Here is a 9,015-nt window from a genome sequence, read left to right as displayed (position 1 = left end):
GCCAAGGGATTCAGAAGCCTCAGATGTTCTTGTGCTGCCCTTCAGTGCTGGGAGGCAGAGCGGGGAAGACCCAGGTTGCCTGATTCACTGTGCCTGAGGAACGGGTTTACTTGCCAAGCATAAGGGTATGTGGTAGCATAACACACCATGTAGAATCCTATCAGAGAGTATTCTCTAAAAAGGGAAATTATAGCCTCATACTATCAGGAGGTTTAAAAATTATTATCATCATCATCACTGATATGATTTTGCTTTGATATTGTTCCTACTGTAAAAGGAAAACATTACACGCATTCAGAAAGGCATCTTTTTACAAACTGAATTACACACCTACAAGCTCCTTTCCTATTCTTGATCATGCAAGTACCCAGCAAGAGACAAGTGAAAAAATACAGGAGTATTGACACAGCAGACAGAGACATGTGTAGTGATGAAAAGTTCACATCTTTCCTCTGGCATTTGCTTGCTGTGCCTTGGATTTATATTTCCTCATTTCTTAAGCAGTCCTAACATTGAATCAACTTTATTCAAGAAAAGTAGCATGGAGAAGCTACTAACCCTTCTTCTGCACCGTCAAGCAGCTGATCTTTGGTCCACAATGACAGCTTCAAAGAAGCATCTCTGCCATTTTTCCCTAAGTGCAAGTTCCCAGAGGTGGCCCACTGCAACCCATGGAGAGCTATCACTCCACCATCCATTACAGGAATCACATTCCCAAGGAAGAACACCAGTTACTCATAGACAGGCCGTTTGGGATTTTATTAATTAAACAGTCCATATACAAAGTACTAAATAAATATACAGCTGTGTCAGACGCCAGTGCACCACACACACCCACTTGGAGAGCTCTCTGTAGTTACAGATGAAATACCATGGAAAGCTATTTATCAGATGCAAAGCAGGTTACAGAATGATTCAACTCTGCAGACTCATTGCTCATCACCAGGGCGCAGTCCACACACCACACACACACACTTTTGCTCACTCATGCCTGGGAAGAAGGGTGTCTGCCCTCTGTAACCTGGCTGCTTGGGAAATGTTTGTGTAAATCTCACACACTCAGGAAGAGGTGGAGATCCAGGGTTCACAGGATTATATCCCACCAGGGTATTGCAAGGAGCCACATGGAAGAGGCTTTGTCTTTGGGGATCCAGAGCCTGGAATGGCTGCGGTGGGGAGGGAGAGTTTGCAGGGGGGCAGGCACCTTGGGGAGCTCAGCTGACGCACGTGGGTAGGAGCCAGAGCTGGAAAGGAAGCTGTTAGAACATGAATTGGAACATGTGTCAGGGTAAATTGGTGTAGATGGTTTTATGACTTTAAAGTTTTCCTCCCCAGCTCCAGCATGGCCCTAGATGATGAGGAAGGTGCTGGAAGCAAATATGAAGATGAAAAATTGAATATTCTTTTTCTGTCTCTTCTCTACTGATCTCTGAAGGACAGCCAGGCAGGGCTGGGAGTGGACACAAAAGTAAGAGGGGATAAATAAAGATTTCCTCAGCAGGACCTGAGACATCTGTGTGGGTGGACAGAAAGAAGGAATGTGTAGGGCTGATGCTCCTGTTCCTTCCTCTTCTCCCATCAGATGAGGGGTGCAGGCACCCCCATGAGCTGATTAAAGCAGGTCCTGTCTGGGGCAGAGCCAGTCACAGACCCAGCTGATGATCTTCCTGCTTCTCTAGCATTCCTGCTGGAAATAGGCCAGAATGCTCTTCCATCAGAAGAGAGAAGCTCCATTCCATGGAGACAGAGTGAGCAGGGACAGGATGGCCAGGGCTGTGTCTGAAAGATGTGTCTGAAGAATAACAGGGAGCTACAAAGGTGCCTGTGTGGGGGAAAGAGGATCCCTCTCCTTTTTTGCTGGTGTGGGTTGATTCTTCTGCAGGATCATCTCCTTTGTCACCATGTGGCCCATTCCCTGTGCCTCTGCTGAGGGGCACTTAGTCTCTGCTCACTGTGGAGCTGCTACATGGGGCTTTTCCCACCAGTGTAGTCATGGTATGGGCTTGTCCGGGCCTTGGGGCGAGGGATGGAGAAATCATTCTGGGGTTCAATGGCCTGAAAAGGAAGCACAGAAGTCTTTTTACCTTTGAAAACTGGACAGAAGTAATAAAACAAGGCTTATAAAGAAAACAAAGGAAGGAAGGAAGAAACAGAGCTGAAGGTTTCCTGAGAATGTGACCAATAAAGCTGTGGAAGAGGATCCTGGCAGAACAAACTAGTGATGGAGACAGGTCAGCAGGTCCCACCATGTGGGAACATGATGTGAGCTACTAGACCTGGCTAGGCTGTGGTCTGAAGGAGGACTGGTGAATGGACAGGTGGACATGCAGACTGCTCGCTCTGGATCTGCACTGCAACTTCCAGAGTCTGCTGGTGGGAATACATTCAGGGCGTGGGCTGAGGAAATAAGCACACTCTTCTAGGAAAGGGCACAGTTTACTGGAGGAATAGGACTTCTTATGTGGTACCAAATCCCAAAGTACTGAAAACCATAACCATTGGGCCCCTCTTGCCTTCCCATGTCCCCGGGCATGCCATAGCTCTTTCTTTCCAGTCAGCCACAGGCACCTCTACGAACATGGCACAGCATCACTTGGCTCCATACAAAGCACAGGCCAGCCTACACAGAGCCTGCTCTAGGCCCATCTGTCTTTGCCCCTTCTCCTTCCCTTCCTTCCAGCACCTGAAGAGAAGCCTATGGCCTGCATGTGGTGAAAAGGGTGACCTGGCATGAACTTACCTTCATCTGAAAGTGAGAAGCATATGGGGAGTAGTTTCCTGTGTGACAAGACAAAGGCAGGGGAAAGTTAGTGCATTAGCATTACACTGTAGCTCAGAAATACCACGTCAAGGGAGATTCAGAGGGTCTGTGGCTACATGAGCAGCTGCTTTTAGACTGGTCTAACTATGCAGTGTACAGGCAGGAATTGGCTAAAATCCATAGGTGGAGGACATTAAATATTTCCTTCTGAAAGCAAGAATGAATGGTATTGCAAATAACAGGACGCAGGTGGCCTTGGAGTTTAGACACCTCCTGTTGCCTCACAATTACTGTCACCACCACCAGCCAAATCCCTCCCACTTGCATGCACAAGACCCCCTTCAGGGTATTCCCTGGGAGAGCACAGCCTTTCTTGGCTACTCTCTCACAAACCTGGGGGTCTGACTCCAAGTGACAAACATGATACCAGGAGCAAATCCACACCCAGAGGAATCACATCTCCTACCCACAGGTCTGGGAAACCTCAACTGATAGAAAAATTTTGCTTTGTCCAAGCAGGCAAAAGACTCATACAGGAAAAAAAAAAAAAAGACCTCCTTGCCTCCTTTTTGGATTACAGATTCATTCTTATATGGATATGGGAACCTGATCAGAACTGGAAAAAATAACCTCTAAGGTATAACCTAGATAGGCCTGAAGAGCTGATGCATCACTAAGAAACAAAAAACCCCTCCCGATTTTCAACATGGACTTCCCAGACATAGCAAGGTCATAAAGAGTTATATTTCAGCCCTGCCATGCAGCAAGTCTCCTACTCAGTCACTCTTCCTACACAACTTTAGCTTTTGCATTGGTTCTCACTCATTTCCCTTATGTCTGGAGATTAATTTTCATAGGCATTTCCAAAGTTTCATCAGTCTGAAACTTTTTCCTAGTCTCTCATTTATCTATCATCTTCAAATCTTTTCTTGTAGCTCTCCCACCTCTTTTAGGTCATGAGTGGTGCTTGTGTGTTTAGGGCTGGGGGGGCAGTGGAGTCATTCACTTCACCATACCTTGCACAATTTCATCTTGGGTGTAGGCACGGTTGTCCACTCCAGTTGCCTGCTTTATGAACTTGGGTTGGCAGAAGTCATTTTCTGGAGGGTAATCCTCTAGCTTCAGAGGAGCAGTGAGGAAACAAATTTCGGGGACAATATACATTATCAGGAAAATCCAGCCATTGGACACCAGAGCAATGGCCACAACAGGATCATCCCACATTGGTTTGTCTAAAACCGTGTTGCCTTTTATGAGCATAGTGATCCACACCACCCAAATGGCAATGGAGAACAGGACAGTGACAAAGATGTGCGCCCCGTGCCTCTTCCAGCTTTTATATGGCCCACAGAATGTGAACATGGAAACCAAGAAGGTCAGAGCCATCAGGAAGAGCACGTAGATCAGAAGCATGACAAAGTCCTTGTTGGTATTCTCCCGAGCCATATTCAGGAATTCTTCTCTCTGGTTTACAAACATGGTGACTAAGTACTCAATGCTGATCACAACTTGTACCAGGGCAAAGCAAACAATGAAGAGCAGCAGCACCCGCCAGGAGAAGGGCTTTCTTCCTCTCACTAGTTTGTTGAGGTTGCAGGCATGGGTGAGGAGGCACGAGAAGCAGAGAGCAAAGATGACTCCAAACAGGAAGAAGCGAGTGGGACGAGTCCTGTCATTGAGTTTAATGATGAAGGCAAAAGTGAGACCAAAAACGCCGAGCGTGCCTAAAAGAAAGAAAAAATAGACGGAGATCATGTGCCGCTTGCTGTTGTCTTGGACTTTGCAGATGAGGAAGAAGAGCGAGCAGATGAGGAAAATGGTGATGAGGATGCCTGCTGCAGCCAGCGACTCCAGGACAATCCCCCAGGCCTTCTCTGTGTCACAGAGCAGGTGGTAGTCAGAACCGATGCTGCCGCAGCCTGGGGGAGGTGACGTTGTCATCCTCTTGCCTTCTTGAAAAACCTCTCCAAAGCTGTAGAAAAAGAGAAAGCACAGGCTGTCAAGTCAACCATCTGGGTACAGTCAACAGTGGGGAAGGAGAGGCAGGACAGACCTCCACCCCCACCTCGCTGGGCAAGGACACCACAGTGCTAAGGACATGGGGCAATAGCAGCAGAGTCATCTCAAAGTTTGGCATTGGCTCTCCATCAAGGCAAGCCAAGCCCCTCAGGAGGAGGCAATTCACCTTGCAAGTCCTCTGCACTGTGCCTGATGTTGTGCAACATTTTAAGAGTGTGGCGAGCAGGGAGAAGGTGAGGCACTGCAGTGGGCACTTGCTTGGTGTCCTGCAGTGCAGAGACTGAGCTGCCTTGTCACTTCTGTGATACAAGAGCAGCTGTAGTCATAACACAGTTTACACTCTTCTGACAAGTTCAAACAACACCAGTACCTTTTACCAGGGAGATTCAGACATGAACAATGCAGCACAGGAAACTCATTGTTCTCTTTTACATTCATTTTCCCCCTTTTACATTCTCTGAAGCACTTTTGGCTTTGGTTTACCATTATGAATGAAGGAAGAACTTTAACACCTTTCACCTCGCAGATAACTAATTCAGATGCCTCCAGCACAGCCCTTCTCACTCCAAATTCAACAGCAAACACAGGCCACCAAACACTAGCCCTGAACTCATATTTCTCCTTCTTCATGGCAGTGTAGCAATAAGGTGTCTCAAAGACCTCAGTCTCCTCCCCAAGATAGTGCCTTGCACTGAGGAGAGGCCTGACATGTCAGAGCCAATGCTGTTCACTGCGTGAGAAGTTACCAAATTACTGCATGAGGAGTCCACAAGCCAATGATGTCAAGGTCCCTAACACACTCCTGCTGTCTCACCTTAAGGACTTCAGTGCTGTCTGAGCAAATCTGTCTCCCAGGGGATAAAAGAGCTTAAGTGGGCTGTTTAAGGGAATGAAGTTCCCTACTTTCTTAGGAGCTTGAAGCATATGCAGAAACCATAGCATGGGGGCCTCTGGCACATCACTGCAGCAAGGGAGTTTAGACCCTAGGGGCCAGGTACTGATTTCTACATACTAAATTCCTCATTAGGCTTGAGTCTCTAAAATCTATCAAAAGAGGAGTTTAGATACAATATCACAGTGAAACATGAGCAAATCTGTCCTTAATGGTGACTCACACTGGAAAAGCAGGGACTTTCTAATAGACAGGGGGAAAAAAAAAATCAACCTTGCAAAATGTAGACTTTAGCGCTCACTATGCCATTTGCCTTAATTTTCCTGCTCCAGAACAACATACTGCACTTCGGAAGTTGGTTCTCAAACCGGTCTAGCAGATTTCAGTGAGCGCAGATTGTGTTTTTAATAAATGGTTAGTTGATCTAACCAAGGGATGAACAAAGGGTGAAAATACCATTGACTCCCTCCCAGCCCCACATTTACTTCAATGGACCTGCTTATAACTGAATTGAGGAAATATTTTTCCAGCTTCTAACATCACTGTGTAAAAGATGTGCAACTCTTGAAAAGGCTGGCTACAATACAATGCAAATTATTCAAATATGCAGGAACTTTGGACTCCCATGGAGAGCATGGAATAAGTGGATGACACATTAAGGAGTTTCCACAATCAATGTACACAAAATTTTGGACATTTATGATCTCTTGCACAGATAGCTAGGTTATCTGGACAATTGTGCATAATAAATGTCTGCAAGTCTAGAGAGAAAATTCTAAAATTTTATCCACAGACATTTACTGTTGATTAGATTAGCTTATCTGCTCACAGCTCTGGCAGATACAGACTGGTGCTCGCTGTTGAGGCACGTGGAGAGCCCAGAGAGCCAGCGTGAGTGACCTGATGACAGCACGGAGCACACCCATAGCTTTGGGTCCTGACCGGTGCTGAGCGCAAGTGGTGCTTGCCACAGCCAGAAGAACAAATGGGATGGAAATAACCTTCCCGACTTGGAGAACTGCGCCACTTGCAACCATTTTTACCGCCTTCTCTTTTTTTCTAGGGTAGATGGCCTGCGTGACATGATGAGGCATGAAGAGCCTCTCTACCCTGTCTCCTGGGTGATGTGGCTTCCCAGAAGCTAAGTCTGCTCACCCAGCACCTACAGCAGTGTCCAGGGGAATTCCAAGGGGCTCTGCAGTCTGTGCAAAGAAGCCTGTGCTGTGGTAGCTTATACAGCACACCTCAAATCATAGCTCTCGCTTGAGAGAGCAGCAGTCTTCTCCCTTCAGCTTGACCCTCCTTTCTCATTGATATTTGTACATGAAATACACCCATTCACCCTGGAATTTTCAGTCGTTTCCCGGGGGTGTCTCCCCAGCCCCAGCTGGCAGTCCCACCTCACAGTCACGGCCGGGAGGCACTCTCAGGTCACTGTGGCACCCCACGCCCGCACAGCCATGGTCCTGCACGCCATCCCAACCTAGCTGCAGAAGGCAGGCCCAACCTGGATCCTCTAACACATCGCCTTGAGTTACCTTTCTGGGTCCTGCCTGGAGAAGGCAGCAGGGAGGCTCCGTCCAGGAGAGGCACTTTTCCAGCGCACCAGGACCCGGGCACCTCCGCTCCCGCAAGCCCGGCCGAGCGGCAGCTCCGCGCCCGCCGCTCCTGGGAGCTTTAACAGCTGGAGGGCTGAGGAGGTGGGGCTGAGCACGCCTTTCCAGTTCCACCGCCTCTCCTCTCCCACAGGACAGGCTGCGAAAATTCGGCCCCTGTGCCAGGAAATGAAGTAAGGCCTCCTGACGTCAGCGGGGCACTCACCCCTGCGTCGGGGTGGGGATGGAGCGCTGGGACAGCGCTGAATGCTGCTCAGTCAGGCACCTGATAAGGTGCTCCCCTGTCTGGCTCCTGGCACCCGTGGGTGGGGACCGCGACTATGAATAGCAGTGCGTCCCCTCCCTGCTCCGAGCCTTTTGTGTCTTTGCCTGCTTTCTCGCCAGATAAACTGCTCGCAAAGAGGCGATGAGGAGGCTGCGGTGTGTGAGCGGGCCCGCGGTGCCCAGAGCGGGAATGGCAAGCCTGGATCCGGAGATGGTTTGTTTCCTCCGGGCTCTCAACAGGTGCTGCGAATGCGTGTGGGGACACGTCTGCTCTGCTTGTCCCTTCCACCCGTGCCAGTGAGAGCCAGCGGCATCTTTCCTGGAAGAGGCAGCTTGGCTTTCCTCGTGTCTCGCTCAGACCAGCCTTGCTCTCCGCGGGCTCGGTTCTGCCTGCTCGCGAGCACTGAGTCACTTTGTCCAAATTGCTGGCCCAAACAGTTAATGAGCAAAGGCAATGACAAATTCCCCCTTGCTCTACATTTTATGCCTCTGGCCTGACACACCTATCAACGCGAGCCCATCTAAATCCTCGAGTATATCCAATGTGTTGGTGACTTCATTTGTTATTTTAAATATTACTCACTGGGAGTATTTCATTATCCTGATTAAGGAATTGACATCAAGGCCTATCCACATGAAGCACTCAATCCCTCCACACAGCCCCAAACCTAAAAATCCCCCTCACCTCACAAAGTGTGTGCTCCTTCCCAAAATCAGGGGTGGGGGTAGAGCAGCTGCACGTGCCTGTGCTGAGGTCTAAATGCCCACAGGTGTCTCATCTACTTGTTAATTTTGTTTGGTTTAGGGCTTCTGGCTTATTTCTGGGTGCTGGTCCTTCTTGAATCTCACATGTGGAGACTGCAAAAAAACTCATCCGAGAGAGTCCTCTCTTCCATACCCCAGAGAAGTGCATAAGGACCTGCAGGGATGAGTGCTCATCCAGTGAAAGGCAACACTCAGTGCAGTCACTGTGGGGTGGGCCATGCTGAGCCCTGAGACAGTTCATCATGTCCTTCCAACTTTTATTTCAGTGCAAAATCCTGAGGCTTCTTAGAAAAGGACATACCAGGTTTCTCTCCATGAAATTAATTTAAACTTTAAAGCAGGTCCTGGGCTTAGTGAGCCAGCCAAGAAGGAGGCAGTTATGAAAAATGAGAAAATAAGTAGAGATGGAGAGGAGCTTAGCACCATCTCAGTGGGACCCAACTTGTCTTAGGAAAGCATCCCAAGAAGCTATAAAGGTCACTGGTCACTGACAGCCTGTTTGCATCTTGTCAGAGCACATTATGGGCTGCCAGCTACTTCCCTGCATTTGCACAGACACAAAAATCCTCATGGAATAGACCATGTCAAATTATATCAGGGGAAAAAAAGGAGAAAAGATAAAAGTAACACAGACATTTTTCAGAATGCCTGAGAAATCCATGAGAGTCAGTCATCAAACATAACCTGTGCTTTCAGAA

The 9,015-nt window shown here is 48.3% G+C and overlaps 1 protein-coding gene across 1 annotated transcript; it reads right to left on the bottom strand.

Moving 5' to 3' along the window:
• Window positions 1-740: 740 nt before the first annotated feature.
• LOC119708716 (retinoic acid-induced protein 3-like) lies at window positions 741-7,429 on the bottom strand. Its single transcript, XM_038155435.1, has 4 exons — window positions 7,211-7,429; window positions 3,778-4,733; window positions 2,741-2,778; window positions 741-2,055 (listed from the first exon to the last, which is right to left on the bottom strand). The coding sequence occupies exons 2-4, from the start codon at window positions 4,700-4,702 to the stop codon at window positions 1,963-1,965; spliced, it is 1,056 nt and encodes a 351-aa protein (XP_038011363.1). The 5' UTR covers window positions 4,703-4,733; window positions 7,211-7,429; the 3' UTR covers window positions 741-1,962.
• Between the last annotated feature and the right edge of the window lie 1,586 nt (window positions 7,430-9,015).

This window comes from Motacilla alba, chromosome 1A, assembly GCF_015832195.1.
Source record: "Motacilla alba alba isolate MOTALB_02 chromosome 1A, Motacilla_alba_V1.0_pri, whole genome shotgun sequence".
In the NCBI taxonomy this organism is placed as follows: domain Eukaryota; kingdom Metazoa; phylum Chordata; class Aves; order Passeriformes; family Motacillidae; genus Motacilla; species Motacilla alba.
This window is presented reverse-complemented; position numbering and strand designations above follow the sequence as displayed.

Bases quoted from the DNA above. Each gene is read 5' to 3' on its own strand.
- LOC119708716 (XM_038155435.1), bottom strand. From the start codon at position 4,702: ATGACAACGTCACCTCCCCCAGGCTGCGGCAGCATCGGTTCTGACTAC. The intron at 2,779-3,777 runs GTATGGTGAAGT...CTTGTCACACAG, and splicing joins CCAAGATGAAATTGTGCAAG to GAAACTACTCCCCATATGCT. The intron at 2,056-2,740 runs GTAAGTTCATGC...CTTCCTTTTCAG, and splicing joins CTTCTCACTTTCAGATGAAG to GCCATTGAACCCCAGAATGA.